This window comes from Ambystoma mexicanum, chromosome 7q (assembly GCF_040938575.1).
Source record: "Ambystoma mexicanum isolate Mex_15411 chromosome 7q, UKY_AmexF1_1, whole genome shotgun sequence".
NCBI lineage: Eukaryota > Metazoa > Chordata > Amphibia > Caudata > Ambystomatidae > Ambystoma > Ambystoma mexicanum.
Window position 1 is genome coordinate 880,665,609 of NC_090941.1, and position 24,717 is coordinate 880,690,325.

Below are 24,717 nucleotides of genomic sequence, written 5' to 3' on the forward strand. Positions count from 1 at the left end.
TCGTTGAGAGTGCGGTTTATTGGCGGTGGTTGTCGGTTTAGAAAAATCGGTTGCCCAATCAGTGTGTCACTGCAGAAATGAAAACATGTATGTAATTGAAGAGTGCATTGGGTGGCTCCTCAGAGTATGTTGTACACTTAAAGGAAGACTGCGAAAGTGTGTTGAGCGAATCCAACTTTGATATAGACTGATTCTGAACCCTGAGAAAGTCAAAAATGTGCTTTATGACGGGGGCTGGAATCAACACAATAGACTCTTTCCATGGTTACCCATCTTTGAAGTATTTGGCCCATGAGTATAAAGAGAGAGGGACCATGGCACCCTTTTTGAGCTTGTTCCCAAATTGCTTTTAAAGAGTAATGGGATTTTCGCTGGAATTTGCAGTTAACAAAATAAGTGTTGCTAAAGAAGGGAAAGATTGTTACAGCGGATGTAACGTGCAAGGACAAAGATAGCATAGAAATTATAAGGCACCTAGGTTTGGAATGCCAAGCCCTAAATGTACAAATACTGGCATATTTCAAGAAACTGTTTTTGTCAATTAACTGGGTTGATGATGACAACTTGTGGAAAAGGTGCCTAAATGGTCATACCACAACTGACGGACTAGATGTGGCTGGCTTTTTAAATTAATTGCACTGGAGCACTTTATAATCCAATTATCAGACGTTTGCACTCTACTACATATTCCTACTTATGGACTCTCCTATTTTCACTCTTCTTTCTACATGGAAATTGCGGAGTAACTCTTTGTAAATTCACAGAATTATCTGCACTGAAGCACTTTGAAATTTGGTTTGAAGAATTTGAAATGTAAATGTGTGATTTTTTCAAAATAAAACAGGTGCATTAGATCGTATATTATGAATATGTTGTGCGTATGGAAATGTTTTTAATTTTGGTTACAAGAATTAAGTTTTAATTTAGTTTTTATTAATGTGTTCCTGTATATTTCATATGCATGTTTTGTTAAAAACATACATAATAAACAATTTAACAATTACGCTTAATGCTTCTTTTAACACCGATTCAGAGCTGTCCCTGGATTGCATGCACTGCTTAATTGTTAACTACATCATTAAGACTGGCACCCGTCTAGATACTCATGTAACAGATCACCAAGTCTCATCATGTTTGCCTTTGCTAAGACATAGAACTTACAGACTGCCTGCAGACTCTATGCTCCATAACTAACTCTTGGCCTTTGTGTGATTTATGTGTTTTGGACTTCTGCATTCACCTGGGTGGGTGCACATTGTCGAACTTTCTCAGCCCATCCTGTAAACTGGACTCTTTGCCTTCCGTCTGATCCCAGATAGTCGCCCTGAGATCCTTGTGCCATTGGGTAGCTTAGATCCAGTCTCACATTCTGTAACTGGGGTTATTGCCTGTCTGGTACTTATTGACAACTTCACAAATGCTTGCTTTAGTCACTGCTATTACCTTTCTGACATTTTTGCTTTTATTTTCAGCTGGGTAAGGACACAACCTGTTTTTTCTCGTCACCATTTTTGAGATATCTTTAAGTTGTAGTAGTCTTTTGTCACAATTTCTGGTAAATATAAAACAGGCGTTTTGGGGCTATCATCATGGAATCTGGTTCAACTCCTGGCAGGATTGTAGGAGTGACCAAACATCATGACAACACATTCATAGGTTTCTCGGTCCATGTCGTTTTGTTTTTGGTATGTAATACTTTAATGAGACAAGAAATATTAATACAAATAGGCACTTCTGTTGCAATTGCATATTCAGTGAGAACAAATTGTGCATAGAACTTTTGAAAACTGTGCAAGATCTATATTTACACCAGTTGAATAGCAAATAAGGGGTATAGTAGTCAATGTATACATCTTGATCAGTAGGACAGGCAAATGCTGATTCAACCTGTGATCCTCAAAAAGAAAAGTTGAGGCAGCATTTTACAAAATGTGAACAATGTTTGTATGTCTGCCTGTACCATGCATTTTCTAGCTAGTCAGATGTAGTTTGGGCGAAGCTATCTGTTCAGCTTCAGAGTGAGCTGGCTTGTAATAAGGCATGGGTGAGCCTTGACTCAACTCCTATCATGATTTCAAACACTAAAATAATGGTTCAAGTCAGATCAAATGTATCCCATACTCAAAGCTAATGAGTGGATATTTATAGAGCAGAACAATGATTGGTTCTGTTTGTTTGCGGTTCAAATCTTTGATCCGTTCTAACCACGTCACACGTTGATTGGAACTGGTTATAATCAGTTTGAACATGAACAAAAGGTCTAATATCTAAATAAAAGCAAATATAATCCAATAAAAAGACATTTAAATCTAAACAATAGCAAAAGAGCTGAGATGAAAACAGGAAAAGGAGACAACAGCGTCAGGGGGATTGGACAAACAAGTGTTCTCATTGATTAGAGACAAGACAGGGTTTGAATATTTGGGATTATTTCCACTCTACATTCCAAATGATCAGACTCATTCAAACCCCCAATTTCTTAAATCGGGTCAAATCAGATTCGATTTGGTTAAATACTGAATTTGATCAATTAAGAAACTTTAAACTTCAGCCATAAACATAAAACATATTTCATAACTAACCAGGATTGTTCTGAGTGTAGGATTAAATATCTTCAACATGAAATAAAGAAGCAGCAATTTATGTTATCGGTTTTCTAAAGAGCAACATAAAGCATTTGCATGGTCTCTTGGAGCCGGCGTCCAACCTGTCTTACAATATGAACTAACTTTAGGGAAGCAAAGCTACATTAACTCCCGGATAGTGCAGCAACAACCTAATAAGGTAACTAATACCTCTGATAGAACATGGAAAGGAATTACACCTACACGGATGATTCAAAGGGGAAGATCAGTCTGGCCAAGAATTTGATTTTGATGGTAGGCAATTCAATCATATGAGCAGCGGAAATGCCTCACAGGATTGGAATGAGTCATTTTTTGCATCAAGGTAGGTGAACGTTCACCAGAGTAGGAATAGCACAGACCTTTACATATAATGAAGGCTCATCTACAACCAGCATGAAGACCACACACCAGTGGCCATACTGTATGTGGCTTTCAGAGAATGCAGAAGCCAAACCACTTTATTCTGCAAGTAAGACGTAATGAATAGGGGCAGAGACAGTCTATGTGAGAGTGAGTGGGTGAGTGAATGAATTTGAATGGTTTATTTACTGCACAAAACCTCAAGGAGACGAGCAGAAATACACCCTTAAATGTTTGTGATCTGTTGGGTATGAATAAAAGCCACAGTTTAGGCCTAGAATGACTGAACAGAATAATAAATCAAGTTAAAGGAGCAGTGCATGTAATAGGTCCATGGACAGTTGACGAGACTGATTGGGAGGTATAGTTCACATGTAAAGAGAGCATTCATGTTTATTTATGTTTTGCGTAGCCTGATAAAGGCATGAGGTGCTCCGTTGGAGATAAGGTAAAGAATGTTGAAGTTTGTGTTTGAATAGCCAGGTGTGCCAGGAAGACAGAGGTAGTGACTCTGGCTTAGGGCCATGGCCGTGAAGCCTTATTTGATGCACTTTCCGAACTAGAAGGCATCTGAAATATTACACGACTGACGTGAAACAAACTAATTGTCTGTTTTGCTCCAGGACATCAGTACTTTCAGTTCAACATATTGGACAGCCAGAATGAAGCAGTATTGAATAAATCGAAGTGAGGTTTTCATAAACGTCACCTATAAAGAATAGGAGTGTACTCACTTTGTGAATCTTTGCATAGTAGTCTAACTAACCTCCTTAATAGGTGGGCTCGCCTTGTGAGTTATTGTAGCTACATCTGTGCTGGATTTTGGCTTGCATAAACCCTTTGTATAACACTTATTGCAGGAATGAGAATGGTTGAATTAGCCAGAAGAAGAGTTCATACTACACTTCTGTAACGCAATTAGCTTGTAACCCAACTTCCATTCTACATTCAAGTATTACACAAATCGCAAAACCAATAATCATTGTAGATTAGCCCAAATCACATACTTCTTACAATATGTTTTTGAAACATATGAAAGGCTTATATATGAACAATCACAACAAAATCTGTACAAAATAAATAGGTGACTTGAAGGCCCTCCATAGCATGCATGTCAAAACAAACTCGATTTCTCCACGTCAGATAGAGTGGAGGCACCACCAATTACATATGAAACTTTTTTTCAAACACAGAGGTCCCCAGAAAACCCAGGTCAACTAGACCAGACAAAAAGGTAGAACGAACCTGCACAACCCTTGCTGTCTGATGGCATCAGCGTGGACATATACACAATAAGGATAAGGGTGTCTCAATATATGTCACATTGGGATGGGAAGAATGATTGCCAAGGTTCTGAATGATGAATCCACACTCAGAACGAAAGCACATCTTGGGGGACTAAGGAGAGGTGGCCACTACACAGCCCCCAGTGATAACTCACCACTGGTTACGGGAGAGGGCAGGTCTCCCATAAGCAGTTGCGACCAGCAGCCCAACATCCTTGCTTCCCCAAGCATTTTTGTGGAATCCTCTTTTGATAATTGGTCCGAGTCTCTGCAACAACCATACTGGCTGGAGGAATCCATAAAGTCACAAAAAGAAAAGGCTAGTTTAACTAAAACACTTAATGGTTAAAAACATACTTAAAAATAAAGATAAGAGAAAATATCATTAATTATCCATAGATAGAATTTAAAAATGCACTTCATATAGTCCTTCATTGGTAGCGGCCCCAGTTTTCTTAAACTTAATTGCAGGTTGTTTTGTTTTTGTTTTTTTGTACAGGGTCCACTTTCAAGGAAACCTTTTAAGCGGCAAAGTTAGAAGGCAATTTATGCAAATGTCCTTCCTTTGTAGATTCCAAAAGCCTCAGTCTTGGAACTGATCTAGATCGAGTGTACGGTCAAAAAGTCAATTCTCAGAATTCTAAAGCAGCAAGTGTGTCTTTTCAGTGTATTGCTGTCCTAAGCCACTTCCTCCAGCGTTCCGGCCGCTGCTTGTACCGTGAAAGTTGCAACAGAGATCTGTTTCTTGACTTCCTCCCACGCTTTCTGCTTATCTGCCTTGTTCTCGATGTCAAACATGGCGTCATAAATCCCAGGGAAAGACACTCCTGCGTACTTGTTGCGGCTACTTGGTGCAAAGATGATGTGCCTGTGTAGACAAAAAGCAATGCAAAGATGTTTAGTAGAAATAACCTACTATAATGGATTTACAGCTAATGGTTTGAGGACACCAGAGTGGACTAACATTGGCTATGTGTATGTCTTTGCAGGCATGATTAGAAAAATATCAATAATATTTTAATTTTATTGGTCAGAATTTTCAACAGCAAGTAAAACGTTCTCAATAGAAACATGTAAAAGAAACACAGGTAAACTCACTAAGTAAGTCTGCAACAATGTGTGTGAGATTTCAATCCATCACAGGGGGGCTGCGGGTTAGTACCTTAAAATGAGGGGCAGACTTGCTATTTGCTTTAGATAAACCAGAGTTTCCCCCCAGGGAGATGCACTGCCGAACATCGTCTGCATGATTTAAGCAGAAAAGCTGTGGAGAGGGCCTGCACAAGGCAGTTAGCGGTCATCCAACACACCCTACTAGAAAATGGGAGGGGCATGTACATGCTAGTAGAAGAGAGGATGCAAGCCCACTGTATTAGGGGGTGGGCATTCTGAGATCTTGGGGTTCCTCAGATTTGGCTTGAAGATAGCTGCAGATATTCCTAAACAGATAAGGGGAACACTACAATATACCCCTGGTTCTGGGGGTCCTCTCATTGTGGTATCCCCCGAACCACCTTTCTGCTAATTTTCGGGATATGCTGTCTCCTCCCAGCAGGATCAAACCAACTTCAATCCAGTAGGGACTCTTCACCGGCACCAGGCTCTAGAAATCCTTAGAGGATGCAGACTGCCTTGTAAGACAAAGATAACATGTGTTTTCAGCCCTAAGCCAGTCCTTTTTTAAAAGAGAGAAAAAAGCTCCTAAACAGGTCCATACTTTTCTCCTAATATAATGCTCACACAGCATACGCTGCCTGGCCTAAAATGATGATCAGTCCACAACTCCCCACATCCTCCCTCAGAACAAGATACAGTTTAGTTACTTACCTGTAACTGTAGTTATCCAGCATTGGTATTTGTTAGGCAGAAACCTGTGCAGTTCCCTCTGGGACAACTGCAAAAGATTTAGGACTACAGGTGTTTGGCAGTAAACCCACTTGGTAGCAGTCTGTACCACACAGATTCACTTGGTAGCTGTGGCTGAGCAGTCAGACTTCCCTCAAGAAGAGTTAGGCAGTATACAGAGTATTCACAATAGGTCAAAAGAACACAATAGAACAAGTAAACACTGACCAGAGCTTGGTGTAAAAGAGATATAATTATTTATTTAAAACCACATCTAGAAAAACACACAGGCACTAATAGTAAGCAATCCAAACACACGGTCACTAAAAGGTATACACTCCCTTAAAAGAATACTAGACAAGTCTTAAGTAAAGCCCCACTTATTTTCAGACAGCGGTGAGCGCTTAACGTAGAAGGCACTCTAATAATTTGTTTTTTAAAAAGGGAGAGAAAAGCGGAGAAACAGATCCCAACACTTTTTCACAAACACAACAAGAGAGAAAGGCAAAGTAACACCGTGAGTTTAGAGTCAGTAGGCCGGATCCGCTTTAAGAGGATCAAAACGAAATGTGTCCAAGGTCACACGGTTGCAGTGAATACTCCAGCGGGGGCAGTTGTTCCTGGCAGCAGATGCAAGTCGGTGCTTCGTCCAGGGGAAGAGAAGATCTCGTCGGGGAGGAAGACAGGAGTCCGTTGCACTGCCAGGGAAGAAACCAGCCGCAGAGTTTCTCAGGTAAAAGGAGCGGTCCTGTAATTCGTGGTCCAGTGGTAAGTTGCTATCCGGTTGCCGGGGTGCTTGGCACGGGCAATTCGACCACAAGCTGGTCTGGGGTGCGAAGAGAAGAAGGTAAACTGGTTATGCCCACCAGTCAGGGGAAGAAGTATCTCCAGCCGGGAGATCTTCTCTGTCGTCGGGAAGTGGTGAGTCGGTTCCGCAGGGCTCCACCGGTGGTGTCGTCATGGTAGGTCGGCTCAGCTTCTCCCTCGTCGGATTCTCGGGTCCTGTGGCGACTTCTGAAGTTCCAGTCCCCAAAGCCCTGCTTTTATGCAGCACACCCCCATTCACTCAGCCTAGCTGTCACTCAAACATGCTAAGTGGTGAGCCGGCCAGCTCACCACTTGGGCCAATCACACAAGAGTGTGACTTGAGTTACCAAGGTAACTCAGTCCAGCGTGCCTAAACCCCCTCCCACACCCCATGTGGTACCCAGACAGAGTGGCACCACTTTTGGAGGCTTCTGTGGAGAAGCCCGCCAAAAAGTGGAACAAAGGGCTCGACTTGGGTTGGAGTCACAGAAGAGAACACAAACGGCATTTTAGAATCGAGTCCTGGCAAAAAATACCAACCGGCGAATTAATATTAAATAAATAAACCGGCGGTATGTTCGAGGCTATGAGAATTAAATAATTAAAGTTGGTAACCTCGAACAATGGGAAAATCCCATAGGAATATATTTGCGGTCGAATATAAAAGTAGTTTCCACTGCCACCAGCCAATACTCGATCAGGGGGGACGGAGACGTGCCCCCTCGACTAACAGACCCCGGGGCAATCAAATTGCCCCGACCAGTACGTCCACAATATGATGGTTTGTACTGGTTTCTGTTAATAATTTGGGACTAGTAAAGCCAATGGTGACTTTACATGCCCTGGGAGACAGTAGTCAGTCCCAGGGTATGGAGCCTATGGTGGGGTGTCACTATGACACCCCTGTGTGACTGCACGGAAGGTGCTGTGTAACACACATAGTAAAAACACATGAGACCCTATGGAGTAAAGGACCCCATAGCCCATAAAACACATTAACATTCAAAGGAACACCATAAATCATGTCCAAGAGTCGGAGAAAAAGAGTCTCACTCTTGGCAGGAGAAAGAAAAAACTCCAGAAATCCAGCAAAGCTGCTGGGGGACTCACTAGGTTAGGTAATTCAGCCTAAAGAGAGAATTTTCCCTAACAGTATTTTTCATATCTTCCCATCCAGAATAGTATCCCTTTTCATGGTACCATCCTTGGTAGACACTGAATGCATAGCAGTTAATACAATGACTAATTTACAGTCCATCTACTTGCATGGTCTACTTTTGGTCCATATTACCACATGACCAATGAGGGCGAAAGACTGAAGGAGACATGTTAGATTCATACATATGTAATTTTAGTGCAGGAGATATATAATAATCCCAGGCAAGCCTCACTGGGTGGCAGGTGGGCCACATGTTTATGAAGTTATGAAGCTGGAAAACTAGAGGTAAATAACTAAACCATTTCATGCATTGGAGCTTTCAGAGAGTCACATGTTAGAATAAAATATACAAGGGTACAGTAACCATGGACCTAGTGGAAAAGGCTGGACTCCCCTTACACAAATAAGTGCTGTAGCATCACCTGGCCCACTGCTGTGCTAGCTCTGCTGTCAACACCCCAACAATAGTGCCTGATGAAGGTGTGCAGCGTCAAACAGGTGTCCACCTTGCAAATGGCTCAGAAAGACCCCAGAATAAAAGGATGTAGTGGCGTCAATTGCCTGTGTGGCGTAAAACGTCATGCATAACCTCAGTATGCTCTATTGCATGATGACAATATTTAGTACAGAAAATAATTCAGCGTGGTAATCCCCATTTGGAAATGTCCTGACTCTTACAGGAACCAGCAAAGGCAACAAAGACTGCCCATCAGTCAGAAGTCTTTAGTCCTGGCAATAGCCAGATGCACATCCAGAGACTTGATTGTTTTTTCTGCAGCCGAAAGAGTATTTGTTAAAGTCACATACTGAGATATAGCCATTGGCACAAGTGTCTGGGGCCGTAAACACTGATGTAGGTGAATGATGACATTGTGCCTGAAAAATCTAGAATAGGGTTTCTCTGAGAAGAGTGACTGCCACTCAAGTACCCTGCATGTTGATTTAATGGCAACTAGAAAGGTGACTTTTCCAAGAGGCCCATTTACCACCAGATCTGTACATGGGCTCAGGGGGAGCTTTTACAAGCTTAGTAGGAACTGTGTTATTATACCAGAAGGCAAAGAGCATGGCCTTGGAGAGAACCAATAAAAGAGATCCTGGAGGAGAAGCGTGACCACAAGTCCTTTAAAGAAGGATCCCGAAGGAAATAAGAAATAGCCAACAGGTGAAACTTAATGCAAATGTACACGTGGCCTCTGCATGCCAGTTGAAGCAGTTAAGCCAAGCCATTGTGAGGCCGTAGGTCAAAGCTGTGAAGGACACAATTTCAGCTTTCAATTCTTGGAAGGAGCATGGAAGGAGCTCTAGCATCCTGAATAATGACAAGACAGATTAACAAATGCTCTTTGTGCCTAAAGCATCACCTCATAGGTTCCAGGCCATCAAAACAAGTGTCCTGCAGTTGTGGGGTGGGTTTCTGTCCCCTGGATCATCGAGAGGATACAGGGAGGGAAGGGGAGGAAAGACATGAAGGAACATCATGGGCCAGTAAACAGATAATGAATCCCTGATGGATCCCTATGGGTGGAACCTGGACACAAAGCGGTTACATTTCATAACTTCCCACCAGAAAGGTTCAGCCATCGGCGCAAGCACATCATGAAGATGCTTGGTGCTGAGTGGATGCTGAAAGTGAGGCCATACAACTGGTAATGCAATGCTACCCCCAATGACAATTGGGAGAAAATGCCTGTAAGCATGGAGAAGGGGATTTGGAAATGGGTATCTTGAAGGTCTATATTGGGGCATGGTAGTCACTGGGAAATCTCCATGAAAACCTGCTGCAATGTTGCCATTTTAAACTTGTCTATTTTGATGAAGCGAGGTTACCTCTCACTGTTCTTTTTCCCCCAATTCAAAAGCAACAGAAATGGAAATCATGGTACCAGCAGATGATAGGGAAGACTGTTGGTAGACAGATTGTTGTGGATACTTGACAGTGGAACAGGGAGAGTGTGAGCCACAACTGAAGCCCGGCAGATGGATGAAAGGTGTGCCCATTCATTTGGAACTCCGTAGCTTTGGTAGAATCTGTGTCTGCTTTAATTCCCTTCAATGTATAGTTACATTCTTTTCAAAACAAAGCCATGTCTTCTTAGGGCATATCCAGAAGGCAAGCTTGGACTTCATAGAGAAAACTAATGGCCCTGAACCACCCGTGTAAGCAGAGTACGACTCTGCTGCAAGTGCACTGGCAAAACCCTGAATCCACCACATCCACAGCAGTGTCAATGGTGCGGCCAACGTGCCATAATTTACTATGGCTCTGGACCAAGTTTTCCTCCGTCTGGGAGGTGTTCAAGGAGCAGAGACAATTTGTGCCACATTTATCAGTTGTATCTCTTGGCAATGGCCAGGACACACGATGCATGAATGGTCAGGAAGCCTGTGGCCAAGACTTTTCATCCAAAAGTGTCCAATTTTCAGCCTTTCTTCTCTGGAGGGACAGAGTGTGCAGAAACTAGGTACGCATATAGCTGCAATTGTAATGACAGAAACAGGCTTCAGGCAGCCCAGTGCACATAGACCGTGTACAGGATTGGAAAGGAGTAGGGATCATTTTCATCCTACAAGTAATATATGTAACCATTTAGATCCTGAGCATCAGATGAAAATGTGAGAGGTCCAGTGGTATGAAAAGCAATTGGTCAGAAGGCAAATATTTTTGTTACTCTGCTGCAGCTAGATCATCACCGATTGGTTGGTCCTTTAGATTTGGAAGAAGCATAATGCACAGCCTCTTCCTAAACTCATACATCACCCTCTTTATGGACCTCAAGAACATTGGACTGAAGAGGACATCATCATCCTCATCCGTTCCATTGGGGGGGGGGGGTAGTTGGATCCTCTCTGGGGGGAATAGTCTTTCCCAGAGGAAGGGAGATTGGCAAACTGTCCTAATAGATTTGAGGCACAGTACTGCACAGGAGACAGAGGTGACATCAGTTCCACTTGTGGGGGAGAGGTGTGTGGAAGGCTGGATTTGTTGTGCTATTGACTAGTACAGCTCTATCTTGAATGGGTGTACTACTGTGGATGGCTTGCACTTGTGGAGGTTTCCTGTGGCTTTGATGCAGCCAGGTGCAGGTCTGCCAACAAGGGTGCTAAGGACATAATCAATGGTTGTTTGGATTGATGCTTCATGGACATATGCCTCCTGCAGGAGGTGCTCGGACAGCATTGTGGATGAAGAATTATCTATCTATGGGCCCTGCTCTATCACCCTAGAGATCTGGAGTGTTTAGTCATTGACAAGGTCATCCTGGCTGCACCCTGCATGGACGTTTTTTTTTGTGGCACACAGGCCCTTCGTAGACATGCTGCTTGTGGATGAGTCTTTCATTGTCCAGACTCTAACCGGGTCTCATATTTCTTAGAGTTAAGCTTCCAGGGCCAAAGTAAAGAAAACCTCAGAGCTTTTTTGCACCCCAAATGCTGCCGACTTTGCCTTAACCTTTTAGGAGGGGAGTGTCACTAGGTGTTACACTTATTGTGCATTATTGTGGTGTCACTCACCCTCAGCTCTTCCTACATACATTGTGCACTTCTGTACCTCACTTTTTGGTACACACCAACCCTCACCTCTGCCTTTTAGGATTTAGCTCCATCTCGCATTGACTACCACCTTCCACATGTTCAGCCATGTACACATCACACACTGCAAAGTTAAGAAAGGTTCAGTATCGGCAATGGCACCTCTTCTTGAGATGCTTCTGCTATGAGGTATAAGAGAGTATCCCCATTTGAATTACTTTCTGGACCACAGTTCTCTCCATTTATATATGACTTTATTAGTCACTATCAATCGCCCCATTCCAATAATGCATTTAAGATGCCAAGCTAATCTTCCTGATACATTCTGGTATCACATGGGTATTTCAGCAAAGGTTCCATAGTTGTATATATTTACACAGGGTCAGGGATCTGACAAGAGGAATGGGGACCCTCCTTATCCTGGGATGGGAACCCCTCCCCCTCCACCTGGGATGGGAGTCAGGGTGTAGGAGTTGGGAGGACTCCAGTACCTGTTCCTTCTACTTGTGCCCGCTTGCATGAAATGAGTACCCCTTGTTCTTGCCCAATATATCCAGCATGCTAGCAGAGGAAGAATAAGCAAGCAACCTACCTGGGAGACACCAGGGAGATGCGGTTCATGAGAGAGCAACCCTTCCGGAGCCCAGTAGATTAAACAGACTGCTAGAAGGCTATTCACAAGAAATCACACTACAGCACTATCGGGTATATGAAGCAATCCTCGTATCATTCCAGCATTTCAACGCACTGAGCAAAACCCACAAAGACAATATTGTTACCTGCGATGGGGCTGCAGAGTGGTCCCCCAGCAAAACTGGCAACTTAAATATTCCAGACATACCTCACACAAACTTGAACAGTGACTATGCTTACTGCAAGCTGCCATTGCCTAGATTCAGCGGACCCACGTATGAGGTGAGGTAACCAGGCGAGGGAGACAACCAATGGAGAGGGAAGGGGAAGATAAAAAGGAGACCAGGAACTGGAAGGCACGCCTTTTTCTGGCGAGGTCATGGGAGGAGAAGGAGGACCAAGAAACAAAGTGGAGGAAGGATTGTGCACAGGAGAATGGAAAATTGCTGAGGGAGTGTGCAAGGTGAGGTACTGATTGGCGGGAGAAAGTTGTTTCTGGGTTTGAGTGTGCATGTAATGTGTGCGAATGCAGCTAATAGAGAAGGAGTGAATGAGAAGGTGACTGAGAAGGTGTGGGTGGAATGACCAATGCTGTGGAGTGCTAAGAGTAGTCTCGGTGCAGAGATAGGAGAGTAGTAGCAGTGTGGAGAGGGGAAGAACAGTAGCACAGTGGAGGTGGGAGAGTAGTAGCGGTGGGCAGAGCAGTAGCAGCATGGATGGTGAGAGTAGTAGCAGCGTGGAGGGGGAGAGCAGTAGGGATGTGGAGAGGGGAGAGTGGTAGGGGTGTGGAGTGAGGAGAGTAGTAGTGGTGTGGAAAGGGGAGAATAGAAGCAGTGTGGAGAGGGGAGAGTAGTAGCGGTGTGGAGAGGAGATTAGTAGCAGTGTGGAGAAGGGGAGATTAGTAGCGGTGTGGAGGAGAGAGAGCAGTAGCGGTGTGGAGAGGAGAGAGCTGTAGCGGTGTGGAGAGGAGAGAGCTGTAGCGGTGTGGAGAGAGTAATAGCGGTGGGGAGAGCAGTAGCGGTGTGGAGAGGGGAGAGCAGTAGCGGTGGGGAGAGCAGCAGTGGCATGAAGAGAAAGGGTAGAGCAGTAGCAGCCTGGAGAGTAGGAGTAGAGATAGAACATTAGAGAGACAGAAGGGAGGAGAGGGAGAGTGAATGTGAGGAGAGTAGAGAAAGGATGAACCAAAAGGGCAAGGAGTACAAGGGTGTGAAAAGGATGAACCAATTGGGGCCCGAGTGTCTGAAAGTTACCCATCTTCATTGCACTGGGGCCTAGGCTAGGGACCCCCTATATGGTTGATGGAGGAAAATAGTTCGGAAGGATGTTTGCCCTTCGAACATCACCACCAGAAAGGCTGGATCTTGGCAGTAGGGGTTATCGATCTCTAGAGGGAAGCCTGGGCTAGGGAGGGAACAGAGAGGGACCACCCTTAGCAATCCCCTTTACGATTCTTCTAGTAAAAAACGCTGCACTACCTTCGAGAGTTGGTGTGTTTTTGGGGCCATCTGTGACACGTGCTGGTTTCAAGGGATCATACAGTTCCCAAACAGAGGTTACCAACAGCCAAGATAGATGCTGCGAATAGTACGCCTGACCAAGAAGTCCCATATCCCCACCAGAGTCACTCTATGGGCCATAGGATTTCATCTGCATGGCCATGAGGGGGTGATTTTTCTATCCTGAGGCAAAGCCACAGAAGACTGGTTTGATGGTGGAAGTATCTAAAGGAATGTATGGGCAGATTGCACCAAAATCCGATTGGCCTTTAAATGTTCCCTAAATGTTGCAGCTGGAGTCATTACTGAGGGGAAGTGCATGTGGTTCTCTTTAACCTTGCATATGCCCTAAAACCTTGCCAATGTACAGCTCAACTGGTTTGTGAAAAGATCTTCATACCAGACATTGAAGTGGTGGACGATCTGGATGAAACCAAGAAAGCCGAAGCTGGGTTCAGAGAAATGAGAGGCACAAAGGAGCGCCAGGCCCCACAAACAGTTTGCAGAAGTACAGAGAGGGGATCAACTGCTGGAGCAAGCCTGAAAGAACAGTCTCCGAATCAGAGGGCTATCCTCTGATGGGCCCTCCCATTTCATTGACAGGAAGGGGCTCTGTATAGAGTGGAACTAAACCCAAGCACGGGGTAGAGGAGACTGTACCAACCATTACCAACTCCTGGTTCCAACACAATTCTGGACAGTGGTGATGCAGTTAGCCCATTCTAAACCACCAGCTGGGCACCTGGGACTAGAGACAACACACAAGACCATCCTTAGCTAATTCTACCAGCCAAGGGTGTACACCCAGGTCAAGCAGTTTTGTGCAACATACCCCATTCTGCTGGATAGGTACGGACATTGTGGGTCCACTGAAATCCTCCTGAAACAAGTCCTGAAACAAGTATATCCTTGGGATATTGGACTCTGCCAACTGGTATACTGAGGCATTTCCTTTTCGAAGTAACACTGCTAAGGCAATCCTCAAGGGGCTTATAATATTCTTCACCTGATTTGGCTTCCTGACAGAAATATTCACTGAAGCTTCTTTTCTACTTTATACAGCAATTACCTACCCATTTTGTCTGTGGAACAGTGTTACTCCTTTCTCTTGCTTTAATCTGTTTTAGAATAGATGTATTAGAACCTTGGCCTTGCTGAAAAATACCATTGGAGGAAGCTCAATCCCTCGTTTTCTTTTACTCCCCTTCTGTTCCCTGAAGGTAATCCTCGTAAGCCACTGTTACTGCAGTGTGAATAGCCCAGCAAGGCTTTGCTCAAAGGGAAACCAATTATGCATAATATAAGATGCCTTCACTGCCAAGTCTGACCAAGATGTTGACTTGTGTTTTAGAGGTTTAATCTCCACATATGGAGGGCAGGGCGATATATTGCAGTATGTTAAGCCACAAACTCAGTTTGGAGATCCATCAAAGATGAGGTCAGTACTGCCACTTTTGCGGCAAACTTCTTAATATCTTCTTCCCATCCGTTTTGGATTTTTATATTTATTTTTCTGAAGATTGCTCCATCATGCATATTGGTTTATTTTGGATTTCTTTGTTTAAAAGTTATAATACAGTACACATTTCCTGACTATTTGGATAGAGCGTTTGATACAATATTAATCAAATCCAATGTGCCCTCTCTGGCAAATCAGCAGGGGTACGTAGACACACTGAAGACATTGCCAAAAAGATTCAGCTATGGGGTGTTCTCTACTTCTATAAATAATTAAGGTGCTTGTCAGTCATCCAGAAATGTCCAGTCTGTTGTCCAAAAATGAATCCTACGCTCCTATTTGATCCTACCACTATTCAAAAAAAACTAAGGCCAGGAGATTGACTCCCTTCTCATGGTGAAGCAGGGTTCTGCTTTGCTTTAGAGCTCTTTTATTTTATTTTCGATTAGTCTTTAGCCACTTTCTGTACCATGGATTGCCATTCTTGGATAAGGTTTTTTGGCCTTCTCTCTTCTGGCAGGATTACTTTCCAAGTGTGAAGTTGGTTTAGTCCTGAAATCCACATGGTTTGGCCGGGCAGGATCTTGTGTGGTATTCTTCTCTTGATGGGTCTTCTCTCTTCTTGGTAATTACTGATCCCCTTATGTTTCTGTCCTAGCTTTTCCTAGTTATTAGGTGTTTGATTCAGTTCCTTTGTTTGAACTACATAGTATTCTCCCTCTATCTGACTCCAATTGTAGCTTCTGGGACACTCGCATTTCCCCTGTCCTTTCCAGGATACTATTAGTCGACTTGTTGTGCATTTGTTCTCTGGGCTTCTCATAACCTTTCTCTCCTCTGGATTGTTTAAATTCCCCAACTTTATGATTATATTTCAGCATGGACGTCATTAAGGGGTTGCCAGGTCCTGAACCCTGACGTCTCCCTTGCTACCGCTGTGGTCTCCCTTGGTACCCCTTTTTTCTTTTACAGTGAGGCTCATGGGCTGTGACCAGCAGCATGTGGTTCTTTGTTTCTGGAGTGGGTGGTTTTCTGATGGCTATAGCCGGTAAGATAGCTCAGTGGGTTGAGCACGGTCTGCTGCAATGTGTGTGTGATCTGCAGGTTGCAGGTTTGACTCCCAGCAAGGTCAACTCAGCCTTTCATCCTGCTGAGGTTGATAAAGTGGGTGATATTGTATGTATATTTGTTCTACATGTGCCAAAGAATCCTGACATTGAGCTACGCTCTAGTGAACCGCCTTGTCCCATGCTGAAAACATGGGGAAGGGAGGCCAACAGCTTGAACATCCTGACATATCATTTTGTGAACATTTCTTTCTTTTTCATAATCACTACGCCAACACTATTTGTATCAAGAGGTAAGGATTGGCAATAGTTTTTTTTAGTATAGACCCTTTTATTTTGACAAGACTCCGCTAGGACTGCATTATTATTTGATGGCCGTAGCTTGCTCCCATCTGTAGATTTAGGATTAGATAGGCATTTATCATACCCTTGTTGAAGTTCAATAAACACCCTGGAACTGTGGTCACTTGTGTTTGTCTTACTTTTGATACCATGCCTTCCTCACAATGGCGTAGGTAGCGGTAAGAGCATTGAAGGAAAAATTGATCCCTGCACTGATCTTGTTCTGTATGCTGTAGTGCGTCCTGCTGCCATGCACTGGGTTCTTGTGGGACAATGCTCAAGTAGTCCCATATGGTGAGTTAAGGTATTGTGTCAGGCATGAACGAATGAGGAGTCTCACTACTTGGGTTTGAGTGCAGTGTTGGTTTTAATGGCATGGAGAGCCAATCATATGGAAAAAGCCAACACGTGTTTCGACCAGAAGGTCTTTATCAAGACGTGATTGTAATTGTCGATATATATTCCCGGATTGGGGTGGCTTTATAAAGATCGCTGCAACCGCTCATCTCTTTTCCAGAGGCCTTGCAATCCTTGCAGTTGCTATCCAGCCTCCCAGGAGCCAACGTGTTCTCCTACACTGCCTCTCTGAATAGTGCACTCGCCATTTTTAAATGTCCCACTCACAGGTTCTTTGGAAAAACAACTAGAATGCATATTGTGTTTCAAGCTCCTACATCCTCCGCATCTCAGTACTTGCGGAATTCTGGGAGTTGAAGGCTCCAGATGTCTTTTGACACATGGTTTTTTAATAGTATTTGAATAGTTCTTCTCAGTGATTTTAAACAAAGGTACTTTAGAAGAAAACAGTGTTGTCTTGGAGCTTTGTGTGTTTGTGTCATACTTGGGTGTTTGACCAGAAAATATGAAGAAGAGGTTTCTTTACTTCTTCTACAAGGGGGAACAAGCAAACGACAATATGTCATTAGGGTCTTGGCTATTAGAGGTTCTTCTCGTGGGAAAGGGGGACATACCGCGTCTCGTACAATTAAGTCATGACATCTTCCTGGTAGTTTTCTCCTCCCATGTGACACTCCCTCATTAAGCCGCCCCAGAGTCAGGATCAGGTAGCTGTTGCTGTCGCCTGGCCACATGGGAGGAGGTCACCGCCAGGGAATCAGTGATGACTCCATTGGATTCATCACAGTGACCAAGCAAAGTTACACCTCCAAGCTATTGGAAATACCTCAAAGAAATCTAGTTCAATTACTAAATGGAAAAATTGCCCTTAGCAGAAGGACATGACTAAGACATTACCACACCAGAGAAGAATCTTTACAAAAAAGCACCTACTGTGCAAAGAAAGACATCCATACCAAAGCACTAGTTCAGAATAAGTGAGAGCAATATTGCAATGGAGGCGAGTAAAAAACCTTCATGCTACCACACAGACACATGAATGCCTAGCCTCACAAGGATACGATTTATGTTGGATATGAGCAGGATTTAGATAGATGAAAAAAGGAAACTCATACATCTGGTTAGTGATTCAGTGAGGTAACTCCTTTACCTGCTCATACTTCATCGTGAGATTAGAATAATTTAGGAGCAAACCCTATGTTCATAACAAATGACATTTTAGAAATAACCCGGAATCTGCCATTAGAGCATCACTTAAAGACAAAATCCCCAGTTGTGTCTTTAGCATTCAATCTTCATTGGATTGAACCAGTCTACCCTTCCTTTTCATACAGCCTTGAAGAGGCTGGTAGAGGAGCAGAGGCAGAATATATACAACTAGGCACTTCAGCTACCTCCAACTAAGACCACTTCAAATTCTATCCTATCTCTGGGGAGTACCCTACCAAAAGATCAAAGGCCTAGGCCTATCGTCATTAGCACTGCTGTAAATCCTGACTGTTCTATCTCTGAAGATTGGAATACATTTAACAGTGATTTAAAATCTACAAATAATCCAGCTGATCACATATCGATGGAGTCTTCTTTCAGGCTGATCAACAACATTGACAAGTTTGAAGTATCAGGAAGCTTGTACTTTCCCAAAGTACGGATACTATGCAGGGTTGGGTGAACAAGACTCACACGCATGAAGGATAGGCCTACAAGGGCTAATCTGCAGAACAAGGGTCTTATTTTCATCATATGGAACCTTGGGAGGCTGTTTGTAATAAGATTCTACCCTGGCTAAGGGGAAAGGTCTGTTCCTCAACCATTTTGGATGCTATTCTCTGGTGTGTAGCAGATCGAAGCCTGATTGACTCTGGAAAGAGCATTTTACTTCCTTTGAAAAACAAGGACTTCACTGTTTCCGTCCCCACGGATGAAAATTGTCTGTGTTTTGATTAATAACCACAAATAGTATTACTCCGTTCTACACAATAATGTGCATGTCTTTCTTATATTCTTCTATCCTATGTTCTTAAGCTCTTGTGTTTTTTAATTATTCTGTTTTGTGCTCTGTTATAGTTTGATCTTCTGTAAGTGTATTTGCATCTGCATCGCAAAGCGCTTAACAAATGAAACCAAACAAGCAAAAGCATGATACTTAAAACATATGGACTTTGTATGCCTAGCATGAGCACATTTAAAACGTGCATCCCTTTATTTCCTCAACAGAGGGAATTCACTTCTCTTACATAGGCTTGTACATAGATTTTGAAGTTGTCCGTTGAAATTGGATTTACCTTATTTACCTCAGTAACCCCACACAATGGCTTCCCTGACAGAGGTTAGCTTGTGCAGGTTCCAGGCATCAGCAGTTATCTGACATACTATAACAAGCATATCCACCCTTAGACCGTGGAGTCTACTCCATCCCTTTACACCCCGCCCCCTTGTCAAAGGAAAGGAGAAGCCTTAACCTCTTATGTTAAACATCTATTTATTCTGGCATCTGCTTTTCCCCAAATAGAATCGTGTTCATTTTTAATAAATTGAGTTCTGGGCAGTGAGGTTTAAAGACATTTCTAGCTCTGATCAAACAACTGCATATCTAAGGCCTTCTTTGGCCAACCCATACTGCTGCCATCTAGTTACTACAGGTCAATTGAGTAAGATTCCCAAGGCCATCTAGAAGTCTGAACTTCTTATGTTTGGACGAAATCATGGTCATGTTGCCAGAGATCAGCTTGAAACAAGGCAGGCCACATATAAGGGGTCACCCCTATATTTAAGCATTTTATCCACTAAGGTTGCCCGGGCAGCGATCATTAATATCTGCCTGCTCCTGTAATCATTGCCAGCCACTTAGTAAACGCCTTTCCCAGAATGTCATGGAGGGGTTTAGGGCAATAGCAATCCGGGTCTGAATTCTAGTCTTTTATAGATTGGCAAAATAACCCCATCGGATCAAGGCGCTGGGCTAGACTGCAGGATTAGGAAAGCTCCAATTACCCGTTATGCATTTGTCATTGTTCCGGATGCTCGGACACATTACATTGTATTGATTCAACCATTAATAAAAATGTAAATACAAGACTAGTGCATATGGGTAGTTAAACCTTCTGCTCTTAAACCATACCAGCCCTCCGTACCTTGTGTTACATATAGCCTCAATAATACACCAATTTCCAGAGATAGTTCAAGGGTTTTTAATTTTGATTCAACAGTAGGCCTAATGGCCGTCCCTAGCTCTATAAATTAGGAAGGGGCAGACCCAACCTAATGCAGGAGTCCCTCAACCCAACCCGGTACTAGAGATCTACTCTAGTAGCCCCTACTGCCTAAAGAGGAGCTCCCTAGCTGCTGGTGATGGTCTAAAGCCCAAAGTCGTTTCTACAGGTTCCTATCCAATGGTTTCACATGGGAATAACTTGTGCCTTTCAGATACCTGGGATTTCACCCTTGCTGCTCCTTCTATGGCCAGATATTCCTTTCCCTGACTATCACTTGCCCTCCCCTCCCACTGTCTCCCCCTCTTTCCCTTATGCCCCCTCCTCATCCTTTCTCCCTACTACTTCCCTCCACTCTATGATCTTATCACTACAATCCATGCTACTGTTACTCTCCCCTGTTTACACCACTCGCACTACTCCTCTCCACACCACTAGTCCCCCTTCTCCACACCACTACTCCCCCGTTCGCCACACCACTACTCCCCCTTCCCCACACCACTCCTGTCCCATTCTTCACACCACTCCTGCCCCCTTCTTCACACCACTACTCCCCCTTTGCCACATCACTACTCCCCTCTTCGCCACACTACTACTCCCATTCTCCACACCACTACCAGCAAGGATAGCGCAGGAGCAACTTGTTTGCCTTGGAAGCAAGACAAGGCAGTGCAACACAATTATGAATCCTGATCCCACACTTCGAAACCACTCACTGGTATTAAGCGCGTTATAAAAAAAGTATTATAATTATTCCCGTTCTCATACCACTATTTCATACCACTACTCCCCGCCACTACTCTCCCCTCTCCACACCACTACTCTCCTCTCTTGACACCCTCTCTTTCACTCACCTTCTCATTCACCCCCTGCTCTCGCCAACCACTCCACTCCACCACGCACATTCAGTTCCAGTACCATTTCGTCTCACCAACCAACACTTCACCTTGCAGACCACCTGTATAATCATCCTCTCACCATCCTTCCTCTGAATGGTCTCTTGTTCCACCTCTGACCCCACCCGAGCAACCCACAACTGCTTGCCTCCCAATGCTCTCTTATACTGCGCCCATTTTTCCCATTGGTCATCCCTCCCCACTGGTTCCCCAGGCCAATCTTTTGCTATTCTCCCTGCTCCTGGTAGGTTACGAAAGGTATAAACCCCACCCCTGTCTAATGTGTTGCTCCGCCAGGTTTCCGCAATGGAAGCCCACAATGGTGAGTTATGGCATTTGAGTTCTAGTCCATGTGAGGGCCTTAAGTGCCTGTCAGTCTGCTTGCTTGAAAGGGGAGACGTTGCACTACTCTCTCTGAGATAAGTGCAATTTCCCTGGAGTGCTCTGGGTGCGTGCAGTCCTCCACTGCTTTTTTTGTTCGAGTTGCGGCTCTTCTTCGCTACAGATATTTGTTCCCTGGTCAAGGAACAATCTCTCATCCAAACAGTTCTGGTAGGTATTTTCATGCTCTTGGTTACTTGCAGAAACTTTGGTTTGGCTGGTGAATATGCTGCTTCTCGCATGGGATGCTGTGAGATGTAGTTTTTCTGAAACAATAGAGAAAAACTGGCCACATTCATGCGAGAAATGTGCTGTGCGATTGGCAGTGCCATTGTATGAAAGCAAGCTGGCACACAAAAAAAAGACAGGGATTGTGGCCCTCCCAACTGCCACCGTCCCCCTCTGGTGTAGTGACCGTCTATGGTTTCCACACTGGTAGGCCTCCCCCACCCCAGGCTGACAGGGGTCCCGAGCCTCTCGCGACAAGGTCAGATTATACCCTGTCAGGTTTATTTAATCAAATTCCTCCAAGGCATAACAGAACGTCCACTTGTGCATAGGTAGCTGAACATACCATTTACGGGGTAGATCCAACTAGTATCAGGTGGAGTAAGCCAATAGATCAGTGCAAGATTTTAACCATCACAGAGGGGCAATTGAATTATCCAAAATCAGGATATCATTCTCCTTAGTTGCCACAACATTCAATGTTACCAGCATCCTGACTGCGTGTTTACCAACACCAGCGTTTTGGTTATAAAAGGTACATAAACCGTTTCTTTAACACACATCCAACAGAGTTTGAGGTTTCCTTTGACATGAATTCATAATTTTACTGATATTCAGAGGTGCAGGATTCAGCATCAAACCACTGTATTATTTCAATTAGCTGACTTATTAGTTCTGGCAACTGAAGAGATCTGCATCCTACTGTTCTGAGCAAATCCTTTACAAACAGATCATGAACTTGTGGGTTTAAAGCAAAGACTAGTTTGAACAGTGGCTTTTACCTGCATGGATGAAGGGTTCAGTCCCTGTTTATAGTGACAGAGAGAACCTAAACATTTGACCAGTTTTATCAGTTTATCTAATGTGTTTTAGGTGACTCCCAACCGCTTCACGTAAATTAATCTCTTTGTGAATGCAGCTTCTGGTTTTGTCTCTGGAGATTTTATTTTCTGCATTCAGTAGATGGTGTGGGATCTTTTTAATGCGTGTGGGATCTTTTTAAAGACGGGAACAAGCTGCATTCAGAAACATTTAGGGATGACCTTAAGATCAACCCAGACATCACCACCTTGCCCCACTTGCTCCTAAACATCGAAGCAGCACTAATAGGGACTTGACGCAGCAGGACTGTGCCACACTGCATTACAATGAATTTGGTAATCAAAAGACATGGCCAATAATTATGTGGCTATGCTTCTACAGATTAAATTCACACAACAGGGCCTGTGGAATGCAAATGGGATCAAGCAATCACCTGTACTCTTAACATATTCTTGGCCTCTCCTGAGAAGACTCATCAAAAGTGATGGCCTCTCCTGCTTAAACTGTGCAGATGATACACAAATCCTTTTCAGAATGACTATTAGCCAAGACACAGATGCCGCCCTGACCGACTGCTTTAGGGATGACTAATAACTGTAAGGGTGCAGAACTGAGAGTCTGACACAATGGTGGCATTGTGATTTGCAAGGACCTAGTCAGGCAAAAATAAAGAGGACATCTGTCTCTCCCCAACTCCAAAGGGAGCTTCCCTGCCTCTACTAAGGAATCAGACAGAATGTGCAAATAAATAAACAGTTCACCATTGTGTGAAAATGCCTACTTCTATCCCTCACACTTGTAACTAATAAGAAAAGGGCAGTGGATCTTCTTGGTCGAGAAGAAGCATTCCAATCTTCTGGACAATCAGCCGCACTTCCAATTGTAAGGGAAATTTTGCCTGTGAAGACTCCCCCTTCTCCAGGTCTCAGTTTCTTTCTGAGGAAAACAAAGTTCCAGCTTAAGATGATATAAGGTTTCAGCTCCAACTCAAACATCATTCCTTATTGACCATGGTTTTGCCTCACTATTGGGTTCCTGGATAATGCCTCCCTTCTACTTGATTCTCAATGTCTCCACAATACCAGGGGAATGACTACTTTCCCCCCGGCTCTTCTTCCTTTTGGCTTCACAGTCTTCACTATTTGGGGTCCCTTCTCCAGGTATTTTATTCTCAATGTTCTCACAGTGCCAAGGGAATGACTCCCTTGCCCAGGCTTTCTTTCTGATTGGCTGAGATCTCTTGGCTTCACAGTTCACAAGGGCTGGGCAGAATGACTCCCTTCTTCCAGGACCTTCTTAGGCTTTGGTACGCAGTACACACTGCCAATGGGAATGCCTCTCTTCCCCTGGCTTCTTTGCACTTCACAGGCTCACAGTTCACACAAGCTCTCAATTGTATGGGTGCGGGTCCCAGAGCCATGGGATTCTCCGCTTTTGGTGCTGCAGACCTGGTTCACTATCCTGCCTGGTACTGAGACTTTGAAGATGACTTATGTTATTCTTCATGAAAAGGTGCAGGCCCCTGACCCGTGTTTGGACACTTGTTAGCCCTTCTGGAGGCCCAAAAACCATCCTAGAAACCCAGGTACCTCAGAAGGGGCTAACCGGTGGTGTTCTTCGGTCGGTTGTGGGCTCTTCTTTCAGGCCTATTATGCCATTGTTGCATTCTGGTGTGCTGCAGTGGCTCTGCTGCGTTTGGTTCCTTGCGACGCGCATCTGTCGACCGCACATTCCAGCTGGGCACCTGCTGCTCCACGGCTCCTGTCAGTTTCTGCACGGCAGACCGGGTAAGGACATCTCCACCTGCAGGGCAGCATCCCACCAATTACTTCCTCTGGTCTCCGGATCCAGTCTGTTTCCTGTCTCGCGGTTCCTCCAGGGAGGGCTTCGCTCCTCATCCTGGTTTCCCTCTTCAGTTTTGAATGGGCCCTGCCCAATCTGGTTTAGAGAGAAACTAGACTGTTCATTCACGTTATCCTAAGTGCTCTCTATGCTTTTGCACTTGTTCTTTGTCCCAGTACTGATCTCTCCCTTATCTAAGTATTTAAGGGATCTATGTGCCTTGAGGAGTCTACACTCTTCCTCGTACCAGTACTTCCTATATTGCTGGTATTGCAAAAACATATAGGAACACTAGGGAAAGTGTTGGTGGGAGGGAGTTGGGAATGTGTGTTAGGGCTCGGTGGGCTATAAAGATACCATGTTC

The 24,717-nt window shown here is 44.1% G+C and overlaps 1 protein-coding gene across 1 annotated transcript in view; it reads right to left on the reverse strand.

Moving 5' to 3' along the window:
* Positions 1-1,674: 1,674 nt before the first annotated feature.
* The window catches only part of NAALAD2 (N-acetylated alpha-linked acidic dipeptidase 2), a 1,042,620-nt gene continuing 1,019,577 nt past the window's right edge, over positions 1,675-24,717 (reverse strand). The window contains exon 20 of the mRNA XM_069639397.1: positions 1,675-5,141. Coding sequence (XP_069495498.1) covers positions 4,952-5,141 — 190 coding nt within the window. The 3' untranslated portion in view covers positions 1,675-4,951. The remainder of the gene's footprint in view (positions 5,142-24,717) is intronic.